Source organism: Motacilla alba, chromosome 1, assembly GCF_015832195.1.
Source record: "Motacilla alba alba isolate MOTALB_02 chromosome 1, Motacilla_alba_V1.0_pri, whole genome shotgun sequence".
Lineage (NCBI taxonomy): Eukaryota > Metazoa > Chordata > Aves > Passeriformes > Motacillidae > Motacilla > Motacilla alba.
Window position 1 is genome coordinate 85,996,890 of NC_052016.1, and position 22,143 is coordinate 86,019,032.

Here is a 22,143-nt window from a genome sequence, read left to right on the forward strand (position 1 = left end):
AGACAAGGCAGTACTCTTACAACTTGTTATTTAGAATTAGGGTAAGTTTACTCTGTACTTCCCACACAGACTATTTGGAATTGAAAAGAGCTGTACAACAAAACATGAACAGCTTTTTCTGCTACTGAGGATTTGAGATTTTGAGATCCTGATACATAATGGAAGCAAAGCATGACCACATTACACATATTTAATATGTTCCAAGAACAACAAGAAAAAGCTATTATCTGTGTGCCGTTCTTTGGTCTGCACCAGCCTCCCACTGAAATAAATGTGTCACTGAAAGAAAATCCTGTAGAGTCATTTTTAAAGGAAGCCTGCAATTTCAAGGCAACTGAACATCAGAACAAAACCTGGATCAAATTTTTACATTTACCTTTGTCAAAATTAAATAAACATAGCTGAGTTCATAAAGAAAACAAGACATAGGCCCTCATACATGGACTCTCTAATGTTCCTGCTTAGAAAAGTTCCCTACTATTGTGATTTCAAAGTTACATCCTTCAGTAAAATTGGAATGTGAGCCTACAATCCTTTCCCGGTTCACATCTCCATGCCTTCCACTTGCACAAGCTGTCACCAGCAGAAATACAGCTCAGGCATGTCTACAGTGCCCAGTGTTGACAAACACAAGCTCATTTTGCCTGTACATTCATTGGCTTTAAACCAGCTGCATTAGTTCAGTAGCTTGTGCACAGCTTATCGGCTCAAGCACAGCTACACAGCTTCCCAGCCAGGCATGGCTGGAGGCCAAGGAGCTTGGAGCACAGGCAAAGAGTGTGGATCTGTCTAAAGCACTCTCACCATGGCAGATGGATGGAGCTACACACAAAGAAAACAGATTGCATTTGCTCCATTTATAGCATGTGCTTGTCATCCAGAAGACAAGATATACTGAGGTCATCATTAAAAAGAAGATGGTTGCCTACCACTGCCACACAATAAAATATAACCGCTCTTTCCTATGTATTAAAATCTCAGACTACAGAAAGATGCCACCATGTTGCAAATATTGGCCATGAATGTTTTTTACAGCTCACTGTTGCATATTTGTATTCCAGTAAATGCTAAGTTTATCATTCTCTTTGCGAAGCTGAGCATTCACAGGTTCCTTTTTAAATCCTGTGTCTTGATTGGTATTTTCTAGATACCACTCTAGATTACAGGAATCTAATCTTTTAAAACATCAATGTATTTTTATTGACAAGCTGCACATTCCCACTCAGAGGCTCTTCAAAGAGTCTCTTTACTAAAATTCAGACAACATCTGGGCTCAGTGGTGTGCTCCAACAGATCACACTCTTGGCTGTCAAAGGACTGCTGTGGAGGTCACCTCTGTTGGAGGCTAGAGTCAGTCTCTGATGCTGAACACTGCTGCTCAGCTCAGTGAAACATCCTATCCAGCCCCACCATCTTACTTGTTCCCTCACTAAGCCTGCAGGGAAAATTGCAGCTTTCCTCAGTGCCCATGTCTGAAGAGTCTAGCCCGCTCAGCTGCTGTAAAAAAGCAGAAGTGGGAGCAAGATTTTACTCCCACATCCTGCAATTGCATTGATGATATGCTGCTTTGTCCCTCAGCTACGCTGGCTTTATATACCACTGGAAGGTACACAGAAAGGATTCTAAAAACAGCATAGACATTTTTCAATTGAATAGATTATTACAACTTACTAACCTTGTTTTGATATTTTTGTTGCCATAACTCGCAATTATACACACAATTCTTCTAAATAGATTTTATTAGCAGTACATCCAATTCGACTTGATGCCTTTCTTGAAGTGCATTCTCCCCTCTCCCTCACCTCCCCACTCCCACCTCCAAGTTCTGAATTACAATATTGTAATTTGCACTTTCTGGTATTTTGACTATGCTGCCACTGTAATTTAGATGTCTGACATGTCAATGTCATTCCTGAGCCGAGCAAGACTGTGAATAACACTGCAGCACAATATATTAACTATGCATAATACCTCCTTGACCCCACATTTGAAAACACTTAAAAAAAAAAAAAAGAAAAAGAAAAAAAGATTAGAAGTCAATGAGTGACTTACTTTTGCATTCAGAGGGCACACAGACAATGCGCTCCTAAAAAGCTGTTCTTCTGACCTCCACTGACTGCTGCGGAGCGCACAGCGCATAACATTTATCAACAAGATCCCAAGTACTGCCACAGCAAGAATTTTCTTAAGGAAAGAGAGCCAAGTTAAGAAACAAATCATGCAATTGAACAGCTTCATCATCAACAACTTTACTGATTATTTTGATGGTACCTTTTTCTTGGCTTGCTTACTCAAGAGACTAAATCCATATGTAAAGAGAATACAATATCCAATACTGGGGAGGTAGATGACTCTCTCTGCAACAACAAATCCTACTCGGAAGAAGAGATTACTTGCAGGAAGAAAAGGGATAATAAGAAATCCAAGGCCCAGTGTAAGGATTCTGCAAACAAGAAACATTCTCAGGTTAACTACAAATCTTAACTAAAGTACCTTTTCCACTTAACATATAAACTTTATTTAAACATTGTAGAAGGATGTGCATATAGGACAGGGAGGCACTTTAAAATCATTGCTATAATTTCCAGAAAAGCAATATTCATGCTTGCAGGCCAGAAAATAGCCCCATTACATATTAATCATATAATTCCTACTTAAATTCCTACTGGCAGGAAAAGTAATGGTAAAAGCTACCTGTCTATTTTTGGACCTAGTAGGACAGTAATGGGAGCTAAAACATAAGTCACTGAAGAAGAACATAAGTCACAGAAGAAACTTAGGTGCACATTCAGCTGAGAGGGTGGTTTTTCTCCTAACAGACACATCAATAGTAGAATCCATTGTGGTTAACCACTTGAAAGTTAGTAATCTACTCTCTTTCTACAGACAGAAGAGACATACAGTTTTTGAGAGCAGTTTGTCTTCCTTTTTTTTTAGCACCAATGCTAGCATCCTCAGCAGGTAGCTCTTTATGGACTATACAGAGCTTAGACAAAAGAGTCTAGGTACCTCACTTTTACAGAGCTGACATAAGGGAATAAGAACCTCAGGTCCATGTCAGGTGTTTCTTACAAAGGCCATGGGTATGGTAACTTTCTATTCTAATTTATTACAAATTAATCTCTACACTGTGAGGGAGATGGGTCCTCCTGGTCTTTTCTCATCCTCACAAGTCTAGGCCTTAACTATACTTTTTGTCTTCACTTTTTACTAAAAAACTATTTAGCAATAAAGGCTTAGTGAGTGCATTTTTACTAGAAAATATGACATCACTAACAGCAAGAGTTCCACCCCCTCTCCAAAATGATTTATCTATGCAAATAAGTATGGGAACAGCAGAAAGGCAGGCAGGTACACTATTAACATTTGAGGGGATGAGAAGGAAGAAAAGAATAAGATTTTGCACTCTGAACAAACACACAACTCTGAATTATCTATGTTGGTGATAAAAGGAAGACTGTGGAAAAAGTGGAAGCATTTGGGAAGCCTGGCTACCCAGGAGATGGAGAAGGCTGAGGTATTCAAACACTTTTTTGTCTCAGACTTCACCAGCAAGTGCTCCAACCACACCACTCAAGTCACATAAGGCAAAGGCAGAGACTGGGAGAACGAAGAACTGCCTGCTGTAGAAAAGGTCAGGTTCAAGAACATCTAAGGTGCACAACTCCATGGGATCTGGTAAGATGCACTTGCAGATCCCAAGGGAACTGATGGATGAAGTTGCTAAGGAAGAGCTGAGCTCCTACCCATCATACTTGAGAAGTCATGAGAGTCTGCTGAAGTTCCCACTGACAAGAAAAGGAGAGATGCTCATGTTTTAAACAGGGAAAAAGGCAGACTCAGGAAACTAGGTCAGTAAGTCACCTCTGTGCCTGGCAAGATCATGGAACAGATCCTCCTGGAAAATATGCTAAGGCACCTGGAAAATAAGGAGGTGATTGGTGAAAGCCAATCTGGCTTCACTGAGGGAAAAATATGCCTGACAAATTTTATAGCCTTCTACAATGGAGTTACAGCATTGCTGGATAAAGAAAGAGCAAGTGATATCAGCTACCTGGACTTGTGCAAAGCATTTGACACTGTCCAGCATGGCATCCTCATCTCTAAACTGGAGAAATGGATTTGACAGCTGGACCTCTTGGTGGCTAAGGAAGCGGCTGGATGGTTGCATGCAAAGAGCTGCCATCCAGGGGGACTTGGATAGGATGAGTGGTCTGATGCAAACCTCATGAAACCCAAGTGCAAGGTCTGGTACTTGGGTCAGGGCAATCCCAACAACAAAGATGGCAAGAACAAAGAACAATCCCAAGAACAAAGAAAATGGCATGAGAGTAGCCCTGAGAAGGACTTGGGGGAGTTCAGTGATGAGAAGCTCAACATGACCCAGCAATGTGCACTTGCAGTGCAGAAAGCCAACCATATCCTGGCTCGCATCAAAGTAGCATGGCCAGCAGGGCCAGGGAGGTGGTCCTGCCCCTCCTACTCTGCTCTGTTGAGATCCTAGCAGGAGTGCTGCATCCAGCTCTGGGACCCACGAGATAAAGAGGACATGGACCTGCTGGAGTGAGTCCAGGGGTGCGCCATGGAGATGAGGAGAAGGCTGCAGCACGTCTCCTATGAAGACAGGCTGAGAGAGGTGGAGCTGTGTATCCTGGAGAAGAGAAGCCTCCAGGGAAACCTTCTAGCAACCTTCCAGTACCTAAAGAGGGCAGCAAGAGAGCTGGAGATGGGCTTTTCAAAAGGACACACAGTGATAGTGCCCCATTCCTGGAAGCGTTCAAGGCCAGGATAAATGGGGCTTTAGAAACCTGATCTCATGAAAAGTGTCTCTGCCTGTGGCAAGGGGACTGGAACTACCTGATCTTTAAGGTCTCTTCCAACTCAAACCATTCTATGACTGAGCAGTTGAAAAATTTTAAGGAACTGAGAAATTAAGTCTACATAAAATCCATGGTAACAGAACCTACAGAGTTAAACAGAAGCCCTTAGTGAGAAAGAACAGTTTACAATAAATTTTTTAGTTCCTCCTTTGGGTAAAGTACAAGTTGTTTTCTGAGTACATACTATGGGTCAAGCATTTTACTTTTTAACTGTATGACCACAGCCAGTATTTCTACCTGCTTTCAAAGCACACCTCCTCTCTTCCATTATTAGGATGAAATTAAAGGAAATGATGACTTGAAAGAAGTAGGGGCAACAACAAACAATTTCCTACTGCGTTTTGAGCACATATTACTTTTCACCACCTACAGTGTTAAGGATCTCAAAACACCATTTCAGGAGAAAAAATAAAGCAGTCATCCATGCCTCTTCCTCCAACTCTGTTTCCTACTAGCTGGTGTACAGTGATGGACCCAAATTGGGATAAAACTGTAATGACAGCTATAAATATTTATTTGAACTGCATTTGCTGGACACTGGTTCCACTGAATTGTTAAAATTATCAGTAGTGGATTTAACAAAATAATACTGTACTCAAGTTGGCCAGGCATTTAAAATTCATCGCTGTCTCTTACCTTCTCTTATGGCTGTCTTCTGAGCACAGAGCTTGGCATATCAGACCAATTAGGCAGAACCAAAGTGCTGCTAGTGCAATTATCCTCCAGTCGCTGACGGATTTAATGAGGGGTATGCAGCCCATTGACCAATCAAAACACAGCCACCAGGGACACAACAGCAACCATGCATTCAGTGAATAGTAGTAATTATAGTTTATAGCCTGTCAGTCAAAGAGAAAACAAACATTTATTTGATAGTAAACTTGAGGGGGGGGGAAGGCGGGGCAACTTTATCCATTTCTCTTCCCTCATTTCCCTTGTAACACAATGAAGAGGCCATGAATACTGTTAGACTACAACTATTTACATATCCATTACAATTACAGCTGTGAAGTTAATTTTTAATTTTCTTTTAAACATAGCTAGGTGGCTCTCTAGTTCAGAGCAGGGAAATGCAATTCTGTGCTGTCCACCCAATATTCATATGTAAAAAGAACAATCTCGTACGACAGCAGAAAACATCGAAAGACATCATCCACCGTTTTCATCTTTCATTCTCCATCTCCAGAAAGATCCTTAATGCCACCAGAGGTGTATAGGCAAGACATACTCCAAATACAGGAAACTAAAACTTCGTGCTATTTTCTTTAGTTGTAAAAGATGGGAAGTCAAGCACAGTATGTGGAAAAGGGATGGGAATCAGCAAAAGCTAATTTCTTGCACGCATGGGAAAAATATTGAGTAAATGGAAAAGTACTTCAATGTGCATGCTAAATTGAATGCAAAGAATATACACGGTATACTATTAACAAAAAAAATTGCAGAGAATCATCACAGCAGCACAAGTGGAGGTGGACTCATCACACATATCTTGAAACATAAAAACTGCCAACTTTATTGTTTCTTAGAAGCACAGAAAACTAAACTTTATGACAAAAGACAAACCTTCCGAGCTGGCCAGAAAAAAGCAACTTTGTAACTTACTCTTACAAACAGACTGTCAGCGAATGAAGCCGGGTTGTCTACTTCAGTGAAAGCAGGCGGCCCTGTGCCCATAATCCTCCAGCGGATATAAAGTATTCCGGCCCCTCCACACATCAAAAGAGTTATCCTGAAAAGCAGCCCCTTCCTTAACAGCCCAGCATTCTACAGGAAAGAAAGAAGGAAAAAAAAAAACCCCACCTCATATAGAAACAGTGTTTGTTCTCTTACCCAACACATTCGCATCCTGTTCACCTCTATCCCAGAAAGAAAAAGCTATTCCTGAGTATTTGTGCTATTAGAGTTGACATTTTAATGGGAAAGATTTTTTTGCAAATACTTTAATTTCCTTCTCAATCAGTAAACAAGACTTGTTACTTCAAGAAGACTCTCTTCTACAAATCCTCTGTAATTCTATAGCTGATGTAGTTTTACATGGCAATTTCTGACAGGGAATTTGAGCAGAATACAGCCTTTAGTATGCAGCATATTAAATTAATTTATCTTTTCTTTCTAAAATGGAGGATGAGTACTTTGGGGACTTTATTTTAAATAGCTATTTTCAGCTGTCTGCTTGTCTTGGAAAAATTTTGTCCACTTAGGTATCTTCAAAGGTAAAATTACAGGTATATACCAAGAAAACTGCACAGTTAGGAATTGGGAGGAATTAGAAACTGGATTAAAATTTTCACACTCAAAAACTTGATTAAAAAGCTAATGACAGAGAGGCACCCAAATCACTTCAGGGTAAATGACCCACGATCAGAAAAACTCTATAAAATTGTGTTTGATCTATATTGACTCAGTTGGTTTACATAATGCATTTTATAATATACCCTCCAGGCCATAAAGAAGGCAAGTCACATGAAACATAAAGAAGAGATGGTGTAGACAGTAAATCTGACAGACTTTTATATCTTTTTCTCCAGAACATATAACACTTTTCTCCAAGCACACATCATTTTCATAAAAAAAAAAAAAACCAAAAAAGCCCCAAAAAACCAAAACAAACCAAACAACAAACCAGTGTACACTAGAATATGACAAGGAGATTCTTGTAGAGATTCTTCAAGCTTCACCAGTGGAGAGTGGAAACAGATTCATCAGTAAGTATAACAACACACCAGTCAAAGCTTTAAGATGGCACAATAATTATGATTACCTCCAAGTGGCATATGCTATTTAGCAAGGACCACCATTGTTTAGGATATCAATATCAGCTATGTCTGAAGTTAAAAAAAAAAAAAAAAAAAAAGTAAGCTTCCTGAGCAAAGACAGACCTCAGTACACTGGCTGAAGATACTTATTTTCTAAAAGGATGGAAAAGTTAAATTAAAAAGCAATTTTCAGATTGCTTTTTAGTATTTGTAATTGACAATGGAGTCATGATAAAATATTTAGTTGAATATCTAAGGATAAAGCAGTTTGTAATTTTGATTTTATATAAGCTAGCCTTTGTTCTCAAATGATTGCTTCCAACCTGGACATCTCAGTAACCAAAGTTACTACAAGGAGGATTTAGGAATGGTTTTCCTATAAAATAGCTTTTTGGAGAAAATTGTACTATGAAAAAGCCCACATACAGTGAATATTTATAACTGCTTTATAACAGATTAACAACAAAATCTCTTAGCCCAAGGCTTCATTTCATTTAACAGTACTTGCAGTCTCTTAAAGGCCAGATTTCACAATTGCCACAAAATCTCTCAGTAGGCAGAATGTGAAAGTGGAAGAAGTGTTATTGTATCCTCTCTGATTCAGAGCTAACTGAAATCTGGCATGAAACTGAAACCTCTCTCAATCAGGAAGAAAAAAAAAAAGATCTTACTTGAAGATTTTTTAGGATCTGCCTTTCAACAAAGCAAAGCAATCTTAGATACACTTCCTTGAAAAGAGCAGAACAGATTTTTGCAGGTAACAGAAACTAAAATTAATTACTTCTACCAAAAGAATAAGAGGTAAAAGGCACATCTGATGGTTTCTTCACTGAAACAGAACCATTTAGAAGTTTTTCTTTTAAACAGAAGCACCACACTCTGAGCTCTTCATGCTTAAAGAATAATCCTCCAAAAAGGTTGACTCTGACATTTCCTAGAATCATAGAATGGTTTGGGCTGGAAGGGATGCCATGGGTATCTTTTGCTAGATCAGTTTGCTCAAAGCCCTGTCAAGTCTGGCCCAGAACACTTCCAGGGACAGGGTATCCACAACTTCTCTGGGTAACCTGTTCCAGTACCTCACGACCCTCATTGTCAAGAATTTCTTACTGATCCAGCACTGGAACAGGCTTCCTAGAGAGGTGCTTTCCCTGGAGCCTTCTCTTCTCCATTCCAGAAGGCCACTAGATTAGTCAGGCACAATCTCCACGTGGGGAAGCTGGGTTGGCTGTCTCCAGCCACCTTCCTGTCATTCCTATGTTTTGACATAACTTCCAGGAGAATCTGTCCCATGATCTTACCAGGCACTGATGTGAGGCTGACTGACCGCTTATTCCTGAGGTTCTACTTATTACCTTTTGTTTCCAGCACTTTATTCTGAACTAGCTCTGCTGTAGATCCCTACAGCTCTAGAGGCTTCCCTTGTCATATTCTAGTTGACATTAGTCTCCTCATACAGCAAAACTCCCAACCATTCCTATTTGCTGCCTGACACTTTCCTGTAGTCCTCACTTAGCCCTTCTTGGTCAAATCTATTATTTCATTTCTAGAGAACCTACTTCCCCTGATTTCCCCTGTAGCTCCTCATTTCACTCCTTGCAAAGGAATTTAAAAGCCTCACAGGACTAATGCCACTCAGAAACATTACTAAGACTCCTCTGCAGTGAAACCACCAACTGAAGCAAAGTACAAGGAATATTCTTTTGCCTTGTTAAATGTTGGATAAGAATCTTAGCTGTTCAACAGCAGAGATGCTCCATTAGGCTGTAGGTCTATTTGGCTGTTGTCCATCATTGATCTGAGGCCGATTGTTTCTGTTACTTGCTTGCCAGTGCCAATACTAGGTGCCAGACTCCACTTGAGACAATACCAGATAAATTGACAACAATGAAAGTCAAAAAAATCAATCCCTTGCAACTATCAGTGCTTACCTAACTTTTTCTTTTAAACTACAAAGCTACTAGGACCCATTAACACAATGTGTTTTTAATGCACTTGTCTAACTATGTCATTCAGAATCTGAATAAATCTCTCCCTCTCTTTATTCTGACCAAACCATTCCAAGTACTATTTCAGGTGTATAGTTATTGACCCTGGAGAACTTGTTGCATCAAGCAGTCAGCTGTTCCATATAACATTTTTTATTGTTGAGAAAATTGTGGAAGGGGTTTCACTATTCAAAGCAATTCTAACAATACCCCATTACTACTTGTGTTGCTGCAAAGATGCCTTACTAGGCTGATTAACAATACCTTTTTTGGTTGGTTGGTTGGTTGGTTTGGGTTTTTTTTTTCCTAATTCTCAAAAACAACAAAACTATCAGAAGCTGAATCTTTGTCTTTTAGGACATAACTGTCTCAATGGCCAGAATGAACAAAATATCCAAGGACTCACCTCCAATGACTTGTCCTTATACAGTAACTTTCGAATGAGCTCCAAAAGATTTATCTTGTTAATCACCAGTGCATCAAACACTGCATTCAAACCCTAAGGAACCAAGAGAAAAATAACAGCATAAGATGAAGTAGCTAAACACAACTATTTTCATTTAAATACATCTTGAATTGACTTACTGTACATCTTAATTCTGGTTCCAAACAATTAGAGAGATACATTGGTAGTAATGATGGCAGAATGGTAAATGCAGCTCAGATTAGTAGAATAACATTTTACTGTAATGGGAATTCTACATGGAATAACCCTTCAGGGAATACTATGCACCAGCAAGCTAGATAACATATGCATGGTCACAACAGAATTCTCCATCTTCTTCCCCAAATGTTCTGCAGTGTAAAAGCTGCAGTCAAAAGGTAAGGCTTCTATCAGTAAGGTGGAGTTTCTTTAAGCCTTCTACTTATTTTTTTTGTTGTATGGTATCTTTGGACTAGCAGGTTTCAGAAATACTGTTTTTAAAGGGTACAGACAAAGGCTGAGAAAGATTTAACAGAGGTATCAGGCTTGCTTTTCTTGCAATTACAGCAATAAACACAGGGCAAATTGCTGGGGAAAAATAAAAAAAAAAAGAAGACTTCTATATGACATCAGCCACCACACATAAAACTAGAACAGAGTGTTTTGCACAGCTACACTTGCACATAACTACCTCCAAGCAGGAAAACAAAATGTATAAATGTGTCCAGGGGTATTTCTGTTGAGGTTACTGGCAAAATCAAACCTTAGCATTTCTGCTTCAAAGTTTCAGCATATCACCATGGTTAATTCTTGAGTATTTATCCTATATTCTAATAATTTCAGAAATTAACTCACAGTTCTAAAGACTAAATAGAAAAAAAAACCCCAGTAAAACTAGTTCCAGGTGAAGCAAAGAGCTGGTACACTGGGAGGCCACAAGCCCCTCACTAACAGTCAAAGGGAAGGGACAGAAGGTAGGTTAGAGTGTGGCTTGGTTCCATGTAGAAAGGCCACTTGCCAATTAAAATGCTTTTGGCTTACTCAGATGGAGATAGGAAAGCAAGAATTCTACTGAAAATCACATTCAGCTTCCAAGCAATCTTTTTAATGGGTGATTTAGCTCTTTATCCATCTGACCTGTGCTCCTTAGCACAACAATAAATATAAACATCCTAGCAGTGCAACAGCAAACGAATAAAATCCCAAATCCAATAATAGTTCTGCATCTGATAGCTCAAATAGTTACTTCATACTGCTAGAGTAAATAATTTAATGTTTTAAGACAATTCCTTACAGACACCTTTGAAAAACACATCACTCTATAAACATCTATCCAAAAAAAAGTCCCAAATCAACAAGTTCCCTGTAATTTCTTTTCCCTTTTCTTCTAGCAAGAGCAAGAGGGTCATTGCTGCAAAGAATTTTCTGATTCTGTTGCTTATTTATGTCAGCTAAAGCTATAAACTGGATTTATTAATGAAGATATATGGCTATAGAAAAAGTAAAAGTCACAGATACAGCATTTCAGGTGGTCAGTTTGGTCACCCAAAACAGCATTGTCTTCATTGAAGTTATAAAAAGCCAGACCACAATAAACATGAACAATAACTACATCTGTTTCCACAGACAGACCCTTAAATAAGGAACAAAAGAAAGAGATGCAGTACTAGAAGTGCTAATTAGGCCATAATATAATTATAATTAGGGCCATAAACAATGGCCCTAATTATAATTACACTGTTCACAATAGCAAGGGAATGGAGCTTTTAAAAATGCTCTCCTCCAGTTATATCTTTGTTCATGAGCCTTAAACTTCTCTTCACAAGAAGTTTGTAGTCCGTCTAGCTCAAGAATTTAATTTAAAAACAAGGGCAACAAAAGTGAAACTAATGCTGTAAAATCTTTAAGCTTTGCAAAAATATATGCAACCTGCTTACAAAAGTTAAAGTGAACAACTCTACCAGATTGGCAATGATACAGTTAAGAGAGATCTACAAGAATACTGCTTTTTGTCAACATTAATTAGTTTTCTGAACACAATATAAAGGTGTGCATGTCATTAACTGTGAAGAAGATTAATTTCTGTGGACTTTGCAACTATACCTGACAGATATTGAGGTGAAAATTCAGTTAATAAGAGAATTCTTACCAGTATTGTAATTCCTTGTTCTTTGCACAGCATGGCTATTGCACCTAGGACAACACTCACCAGCACCCAGAATACAGAAAACGTATGTCCTTCCTTATCTGTTAAAATAAGGAATGCCATAGCTTTAGGCATTTTATACATTTAAAGGTAAATTAAAATAAGAATTTAAAAAAAATAAACAGTATTTAGTATCACATTCTTTTCTACCAGTCAATATCTGGACACACAGACTTAAAAAGCATAGGGCACCTCCTGCAATATGCTGGCATTTGTCCCTTTATTGCAGTCATTTTCTGTTCTTGGAGACATTAGAAGTGTCCCTATTTGCTCGATGTTTTAGCCAGATTAATTAGAATGGCAGAAGCTTCACATAATTTTCACAATTTGTCATCTGCAAAGGTTAATTCCCAATATTTAGAGACATTTATCATCCTTAGCTAGAGCTCTGTCATTACTGGCCACTCTCTTCCAAGCTACCATAAGAACAAGAAATTCCTTATAATAGTTACTCATGAAGTGTCACACACACAAACTGTTTTAACTGCAGTCAAGTCTACAAAGGCACAATGAACTGCTTCTCCAGAGCTGCTGCATTTAGCAAGTGCCTCATGTCATTTTATTATCACTGCAAAAGAATGCCATGGAGCTCAAAAATGTCAGCAGCTGAGCAGAAGCAGTTAGTCCTTGCACTCAGGAAGCAGTTTTACAGCAGGGTAAGGAACTCTGGGGTTAAGAGATCAAGAGACACTACAGCTTCTACTCAAAGAAAACATCTTTAGAGACTGTACCATGTAGCTGATTTTGGGTAGTACAGGCAGGCATATCTGAGATGAATGTAACAATCAACCCTACTTCTGCCAAGGTACTACCACACACAGAATACACAGGTTCTTCACATAAAAAACACATCTGTCACAACCTCTACTCCATAGGTGCAAGCAACGGAGGAAAGCACTCTGTTCATTCAGAGGCAGTTTCTTGATTCAAGTAACATGGGCTCTACAGGCATCACAAGAATCAATCTTTGACTTGGCATGTGCAAAAACAAAGTTGAACTCTGCATTCATCGACTGAATCCTTTTCTTGCTTTCCTTGATCTCTAGAGCCGTTTTACTCTACTGCTAATGCAGGTTTGACCCTGCCGTGCTTAAAGAGAACTGCAGTAATGGTCTGTGGAAAGTGTAAATGGCAAGATTAAGATATTTCACTAGAAGTAGAAACCTACACCTAAGCTAGTACACTAGGCTTCCTTTATAAACTGTACATGAGAAGAGGACACCTTTAGGGATTAAGTTACCTTAATTAAATGCAGCTGAACACCCTTCAGAGATGTAACTCTGCACTGATACAGGGAAACCAGAAACCTCAACCTCAAATGTTGTTGGGGTCAGATACAAATCATAACCTAAGTATGAAAAGGATCTGCTGACATTGGCCTCCTCTTTCATTTTGAACCAGGCTACTTCTTTTGTAGCAGAGAGCTCCAAACTTTTAGTACAATTAAGTCAAAGAATAGGTTTTGAGGTTTCTTCATACCTAAAAAAACCAACCTTTCTTACCTAAGACTTCTAAAGCTTCAACAGAGTGAATACTAAGATGTTTGAGATTTGAGATTCATCATTGCAATACATTGGGGGCATTTGATCCTTCTCCCTCCACTCCAAATTATGTCTCCAGAGGTGAGGATGTAAAACTTAACATTAGAGGTGTAAATGTTATAAAGATAAAAGAAAGTCTTCTTCTAGGAAAGAAGTCATACACATCTGAACAATGCAAAAAAAAAGGGCAAGAAAATACAAAATACATAATGACTAAAGAGACATTGGAAGTAGAAAAATTAAAATGCAATGGGGAAACTCCAGCCCACATCAATTATACAGAAGAACAGCTGAGGGTTGTAACTCATGGAAAAAAGAGCTTCAACGTTCCTTCCACGAGTACTGCTAAGACAGAAAGAATTCTGTCTAAATACATCCCTCATAGGAGCTCTTCAGACTTTGCAGTACAACAGAATGTTCAGCCAGTTCTTGAAAACCGGTTTTGGTGGTTTGTTTGTTTCGGCATTTTTATTGTTGTTTTGGGTTTTTTTTTTTTAATGTAGAAATTAGCTAGCACAGAGAATGCAAAGATAGAAGGCAAAGTAATTGAATTGTTCACAAAATTATCGTCAATCATCCTTAGTAAGTGTAAAAAGGAAAATAGTGAAGACAGCCAATGGACTTTTACTGTGTTTAGGGAAGTAAACTTTCTTCCATTGAGAAGGTTTCTTCTTCTCAGAAACAAATTTTAGTGGGAAGGAGTCAGGACAACTAAGCACTTCTCAGAGAAGCCGCATTCAGTACACAAATACAAATTATCTTAACACAAAAGACAGCAGGAAATATATATAGTAAGAGACCAGCTGGCAACTCAGAAATGCTTTGATGATTCAAAATACAAGAGTAATAGTAAAAAGGGAACTAGGTCAAATCATCAAGGACAAGTGTAAAAGCAGCACATTCATACAGAAAATCTAACACAGAAAGGTCACATTGCAAAATGAGAAAAGGTAATGTATGTAAAGAAAAAATCCCCACAATTCTACAGATACATTAGTAAGAAGAGTAGTGAGGAAGGAGTTATTCCAATATTCATTGAGAAATAAAATGGACAATGCCAAGAAAACAGAAGTGTTCTGTGTCCTTTTCCTTCATTTTTCCCAAAAAGGTCAGTTGCAATCGGACGGCAAGTACAGCATCAGCAGAAAGGGAGGAAGAACAAAAGCAAAAATAGTGAACTACAAGACAGAATTCATAGAGAAGTTACTCTGTTTTAAATTACAATTGGTTACACTCACTCAACCGGTCTTATAGAACCCAGAGTAACCTCAACTGTTGCCTCTCAGAAATAATGAAAAATACATGAGAATCCAGGAATCCCAAATGAAATGAAACAATGCCTACATATATACTTTTAAAAAGGAACAAAAATACAAAAGGAGAGACTACAGATACAAAGCTAGGCTGACTGGTCAAAATTACAAAAAAATCACTACACCTAGACAAAATATTTTTAGGTGACACTCTAAAACATAAAAGAACATGATTAATTGTTTGCCAAATATTTTAGTCATTTATATAGAACTAAGTATAACTTTTGACTTGGACAGAAAAGAAATTCTTCCTGATAAAAGGAAATCTGTAAACATCCTATACTTTGACTTTGCAAAGGCATGAGAATAACACTGGAAGCAGTGTGAAACATGCCACAAAAAAATAAGGGCTGCATGAAGTTGTTATAGAATGTGTATAAATAACAGCTGGAAAACTACAGTAAGATATCAGCTTGCTGTGAAAAAAAGTAAAGATAACATTCTGTACTGGATTCTTTGTCCTCACTCCAAGATGTCGGAATAAGAAAAATACTTATTAAGACCAGAAGTGCTGCCAGGCTGCAATGGCCAGGAATCATACAAAGAAGAAGTCAGAATTCCATTGACAAATTGGAAAAAACAAAATCATATTATAGCTTGGTTTTGAAGGGACCTTATGGGTCATCTGATTCCAAACCCCTGCCATGGGTAGGGACACCTTCCACTAGACCAGGTTGCTCAGAGTGCCATCCAATCTTGCCTGGAGAAATGGTCTAGCCAAATAAAACAAAACTGAGGCCATTCAATAGGCACACACTCAAAGTTGTGCATAAACAAGTTTGTCTTTGTGTGAACATCCCAAGTCTCAGATGCAAGAAATATCTCAGCTTGCCCAGCAAAGTCAAGCTTAAGCATGGACTTGCAAAGATGATAAAAACAGCGAAAGAGAAATAATGAGGGTTCTAAATATTGAGAATCAAAGACCTGGACTTGAATAAGGCCTTTGACACAGTCTCCCATAAGATCCTCACAGAGAAGCTGTTGCTGAACAGGCTGGATGTGCAGACAGTGGACTGAAAGCTATCTGAATGGCTTGTCCAGAGGGTGGTGGTCGGTGGCACAAAGTCTAATCGAAGGCCAGTGTACTCAGGGGTCAATAGTGGGTCCAGTCCTATTCAACATCTTCATTAATGACTTGGAAGATGGGGCAGAGGGCACCCTCAGCACATTTGTTGAGGACACCAAGCTAGGAGGAGTGGCCGATGCACCAGAGGGTTGTGCTGCCATACAGAAGGACCTTGTCAGGCTGGAGAAATGGTCTGGCAGAAATCTCATATGGTTTAATGAGGGGAACGGCAAAATCCTGCAGTAAAGCCTCCTGGACAATTGGCTCTAGGTGACCCTGTGTGGGCAGGTCAGGTCAGGTCAGGTGACCGCAAGACCCCTCCAGCTTCAAACACTCTGTGATTCTGTAAACAAGATCTCCTGAAAAGCACAATCTCTGTTCCTTTGTTTTCTTTTGCAGGCTCAGAAAAACAACAGTTATTCACAGAATTGTAATATTATCAAAATTCATCAGTGATTAAACGTCAAAGAGAAAGAATTTTAATTAAGAAACATTTTATTTCATGCTTGTTCCTGGGTCAATATGCACAACACCCCTTCATCCCATCCACCCCAGTCTCAACTGCAGAAATCTCAGTAAACTCAGCTGGCAAAATAGATACAAAAAATCATATTCAGCAATGCCTTCAATTTCATATATTTTTAAACAGTGATTTGAAAATGTACAGCACTACATAAGTGCTTATTATGAGATATACCAATATGCCAACAGAAGTAATCAGTCTAACAAAGCATATTCCCCTAATATGGCGCTGCTTCCCACCAGAAAAATCTTGTGTCAGAAAACGAAACCGATCTCTCATTGGCACCTGTGCCTGGTTGAAACTGGTACACCATATTGTGAGTGGGCATTTTGCCACTCTAACAGATGGACAAAATTGTAAGCATGCCAAAGAAATAGAGTACTTGCTTATTTTTCTTTTAAGCTGGAAAAATACAGTGTTTCTACACAAACCCATAAAGCGTTGCTCAGATGGTCCCTCTTTAGGAGTACATGAAGTCTGAAAGTTGAGGGGATTCAATAAAATACCTACGTAAACCATAAACAAGCCATGAGAGCTCCCCCGTTTAGACTGCTAGACTTGAGCATAAGCATTTCTAGGGCAAGGATGCATACACAGAGTGTTGTATAGTGACGAATTGACTGATCCTAAATTTACGAGCAACACATTGACAGTGGACTTAAATACTAATCCCATTTCAAGAGATCTTATTTTCTGGTGTCCTAAATCCACAGGTCAATGAAAACAAACTCCTTAGAAGTGAAGCACATGAAGAAAATACTACATTTAAACTACCAAGCTTAGTTTTATTGTAAAGACAAACTACCAATATCCAAAGCAATTACTATTCAGACACTTAGGCATTCAGCATTTCCTTCTTCCAACCCAGATGAGCAACTTAAGAGTCAGCCTAGTCACAGCTTGGAGCAGTTTATGGAGTCACTATCTTCAGGTGAAACACAGCAACTGATTCTGTGAAAGCACCTACTCCTCTGAAGGCTGAAGCAAAGTAAGTTATGTTGAACTCCTGCAGGAAGTTTTAATTTCTAAATGAAATAGATCACAAACACTCATATATTCCATTAATGTGCCTTGTCTGTGGGGATGGTGTCTTCCAACTAAACTGCTACAAATATTCTTCTAATCAAGCTCTAAGAGTTCCCTGCTCATGAATTGCTAAGCAAAGGGGGAAGAATTATCTAGTCTTAAAAGATCACATAAGAATCCACTGTTAGAATTAAATTAAGCCCAAGATCTCCTTGTGCATCTCCAAATGTACATACTACTGCAGTTCAGCTTGGTGTTTCACTTAATAATGATATTACAGTAGGAAATGCCATTCCTAAACGTATCCAGCCATCTCAAACTCATTACCTAGAAGCCACACTGAAGGAAGCATCTATACCCTGAATTACAACATCTTGGAGAAGTGAAAGTTATCATTAATTCTACCAGAAAAAAGGTCATTGTGTTTCCTCAGCCAACTAAAATCATCAAATTGTTAGGTTCTTCACTTACAACTATGCCCTCCCAATGTGTTCAAATACGAACGGTAGGGCACACAGTTGAAAAATCAGTGCTCACATGTTTAACAATAGTAAACACCTCTTGACCAATTGCATAACAGCTAACAAATTCCCCATATCTTAGCAATGATCTCTTTCACACAGGAGACTTAAATGTTTCCAATCTGTAGGAAAACTTCCATAATATAAACCTCCAATATTCACAAAACTTATCGCTACTTTGCATTCTTTATTAAATTAGTAATGAACTAGTAGATGATTGATTGACATCTACACAGAACAAAACAAAACAGTAAGACACAACCAGAACAAAGTAATTTTAGATGTCACAGCATATGAGCAAAGAGCTGATCCCGTATTTAATATCTGCACCAATAGTATTCACATGGACTAGGTCATGAACTCCTCATTTTGCTTCATTCAGAGATCGCCAATGCAGATGGCAAATACATGCAACTGGATCACTGTCAAGACTGAAGACAAAGGAAGGCAAAAAATGAACACTACAGCAGTTTTAAATTGCCTTATGAATTCCCAGAGAAGCTGCATTAAAATTCAACAAAGTTAATAACCCACAATTCCCTTCAGAACATACCTAAACAGTTGTCAGCTCTTGCTGTCTCCAAAGCCTATGCAGTGGATTTGTCCCCACAGTTGTGTTTAAAACAGCAGGACAGAATGAGAACAACAGATTAGTTCCTTGCAATTATAAATGTTATCCTTTCAAAGATGCTAACTTCAAAAACGGTTTACTGGGAAAAAGTAACAGAATTGTAGAACTTCAGTAAGACATAATTATAGCCCACATAATTAAATGCCTATACTTAAAAAAAAAAAAAAAAAAAAAAAAAAAAAAAAAAAAAAAAGGCTTCAGATTCTGGCTAAAAGAAACTGTCTACCCAAAAATCCACTGAAACCACAAATAAATCAGGTAAACAAGCTGCAGTATATCTTGAGCTTTACAAACACCATTATTTTCCTTTGGAAGTTTTCCAGCCTGACTGATATCTCCTGACTGTTTTCACCATTACATACATTACATATACTTTCCCCATAGTACTTCCAAATCCTCCTCAGACATTTCATGAGTTCCTACTCCCACGCAGAAAAAAAATTATAAATCTTTATATTCATTTTCTCAAGTGAAAAGAAGCACTAACCAGTCTCCCACATACTATTTTTGACCCCTTTTCTTTAAAGAATGACAATTCATTAACTGTGTCTAAACTATTAAAACATTTACAGATTTTTCAATTCAGTCATACACAAATTTCACATTGCCTTGCTGAAAGAAAAGACTGGTTCTTAATTAAAAACTTGGATAACCTGTCTGCTAACAGAATTGGGATGCTGCTGGTGGCCAAACAATATATGCTACTGACCCAACCATATCAGTAGCATCACATCAAGTTTTTCAATGTTTGTTTTGCTCAGATGCTCACTTAAAGTTCACAAAACAAAAACAAACTGGCATCAAACATGTTTTGGTAACCATATTCAAAAGACAGTACAAATGCGGTCTACAAATCTTGATGGTCTTAAGAGTTGTACTCTCTTTTGAGTGCTCCAAAGGAGTCACACTACAATGTGTCTACTCGTAACAATTAAACAACAAAAAAGAAATCAACCTTTGATAATTCTTCTCCCACTTTTTGTAAAAATTTGGTGAGCTAAGCTCTATATAAATGTGCCAGCCAAATCCAGGAACAAAGACACACGCAGCTGACCTACAGTTTAGGGCCATGCTTGCCTTTCATATACAAAAAGCCCAGCAGGACAAAAGGAAAAAGGATGTTGGTACAATCCACTTTTGTGTAGGATTACCATAAAGCATCTCTATTTGATTAGGAACATAAACCTGATACCTGAGGGGTTTTTTTTGGTTGTTTTGCTAAAAACCTCTGAGGGATTTTTGGTTGTTTTTTCCCTCTCTTTCTCACAAACAAAGACTATTTCACAAAGATAAATTACCTCCTTGGCCTGACCTAGAAAATGAGGTAATACCAGCTCTTAACTTGCTCTAAAACTAGCAACATGCATTGGCAGCATGACAGACATTCTGGATCTTGAGGATTTGACATCAGAAGGACGACATTTCAAAATAAGAAAAAGTACTTTTTCTTTGCTGCTTAGGAGACATTGTCTAAGTCTGCTTTTTAAATTATATGTGCATATTTTTAAAATGCATGTTCTTATAGTCACAGTGAGACTAGCTTACATTTGGGATTCACTCCCTCAATCTATGCAGAATCAAACTCAGCTAAAGTCAGATAAAAGTTCTTTACTCCTTATTTAACCTAGCATTTGAGAGTACCTAGAAGAACTGTTCACAAAAGAAGGAAAATCATGCCAAGGGTAAAACTTTTTATTTACTTTGCAAACCCACTGAAGAGTCATATTCTACCACAGCCACTTCCTCATATTTGGTTACCTTTTCCTAAAACCTTTCATACAAAGAATCACAGGAACAGCTTGGTTTGGAAGGGGCCTCCAGAGATCACCAGGTCCAATCTTTGCAGGAAAGGGAGACTAGACAAGACCACCTGAAACCCTATCCAAATGCATCTTGAAAACCTCCAGTCAGGGGGACTCTGCCACATCTCTGGGGAGACTGTTGCAGTGATTGTTCTTGCTGTAAAAAAACTCTGCCTTGTATCAGTTGCACTTTCCCAGTGCAACTGCAACTGCACTTTCCCACCCAACTGCACTTCATCATGTAGCTCCTTGTGAAAAAAGAGCCTCCCTTCTCTTTGTGGTTGCCCTTTCCACCACAGACACGCCCCTTTCCTACACAAGCACTCATGTTCAAACAGCTGCAGGTTGGACAAACCTCCCTCTTTCACAAAGGGAAAAGAATAAATGTAATAAGGGCAGCAAGAAAAACTGCTTGTGGTCTTTGGTGGGGTTCAGCTAGATGGATACAATGGTGAACAGGACTGTTGTTTGGAAGGACTATGACAAGCTGGAGGGATGTGCCTCATGAAAATCAAACACAACACCATGCAACAATTAAGGCCTGGGCAGCAGCTCTGCAGAAAAAGGTCTGGAGTGCCTGAGTAATAAGCTCCTGGCTGATGAGTCAGTAGTGTGCCTTTGCAGCAATCAAGGTGAAAGACTCAAGTATGTATCTTGGATACAAATTCTTGTGTACAGAGGAAGTCTAAACTTCTTCAAGAAGTTGATGAGGGAAAAGCAGGCAGTGAAGGTGACAATAAACATTGGAAACTGACCTGAAAGACAATGCTGGCAGACTGTAATTTTCCTTGGCAAAATTACTCAAAGACATCTGCTCCCCTATTATCATGTAATGCCCAATGAAAATCAGCAAGGGCTGCTTAGTATCTTGTCTTTGCAACATTTTCCTTCTTCTGTATCAATGACACAAATTTCAGTCCAAGAATATCATTACATTAACACTGATTTCTAAAAGCTATTAAACTGGCCCTCATAAGTTGAAGAATATCCTTAACCAGAATATGCATCCCTAATCATTCCAAAGATGTTCTCTATAGCAAAATAATTAGAGGCTCCTATATAATTGTCTCCAGTGGTCATCCTAAGAATTTGGCTCTTGAGTTCTTCAAGCGGAGATTATTACCCCTGCCATATAAGCCTACCTGTCTACCAGAGACATTGGAAAACAGAGAAGGCAGTATTTTGATTGGTCTATCTTACTCTACCAATAACAGAAAAAACATCATAAGCACAATCATATCCAATAAAACAGGTGAGAAAAGAATAAACAAACAAGCAAGAACCCAAGACCAATTTTCATCAAGAAATCATTAGCTCAGTTGAAAGAAATTAATCCTACTCAAAGGGAAGAAAAATATGTCCAAAGTAACCAGGAATCCTCCTATGTAACATCCAAAATGGCAAGATAAACTTATTATATCAGCAATAGAAATAGGTACAATAGTGCCAAAGTATCTAAATTGAAG

At 38.5% G+C, this 22,143-nt stretch overlaps 1 protein-coding gene across 2 annotated transcripts in view; it reads right to left on the bottom strand.

The window, feature by feature from the left end:
- Positions 1-22,143, bottom strand: part of TMTC4 (transmembrane O-mannosyltransferase targeting cadherins 4) — a 53,758-nt gene that overhangs the window by 17,107 nt on the left and 14,508 nt on the right. For both annotated transcript variants that reach the window (XM_038142907.1, XM_038142912.1), the window contains 6 exons: positions 12,198-12,295; positions 10,031-10,123; positions 6,483-6,644; positions 5,517-5,719; positions 2,272-2,443; positions 2,053-2,184 (listed from right to left, as the gene is read on the bottom strand). In XM_038142907.1, the coding sequence (XP_037998835.1) occupies positions 2,053-2,184; positions 2,272-2,443; positions 5,517-5,719; positions 6,483-6,644; positions 10,031-10,123; positions 12,198-12,295 (860 nt within the window). The remainder of the gene's footprint in view (positions 1-2,052; positions 2,185-2,271; positions 2,444-5,516; positions 5,720-6,482; positions 6,645-10,030; positions 10,124-12,197; positions 12,296-22,143) is intronic.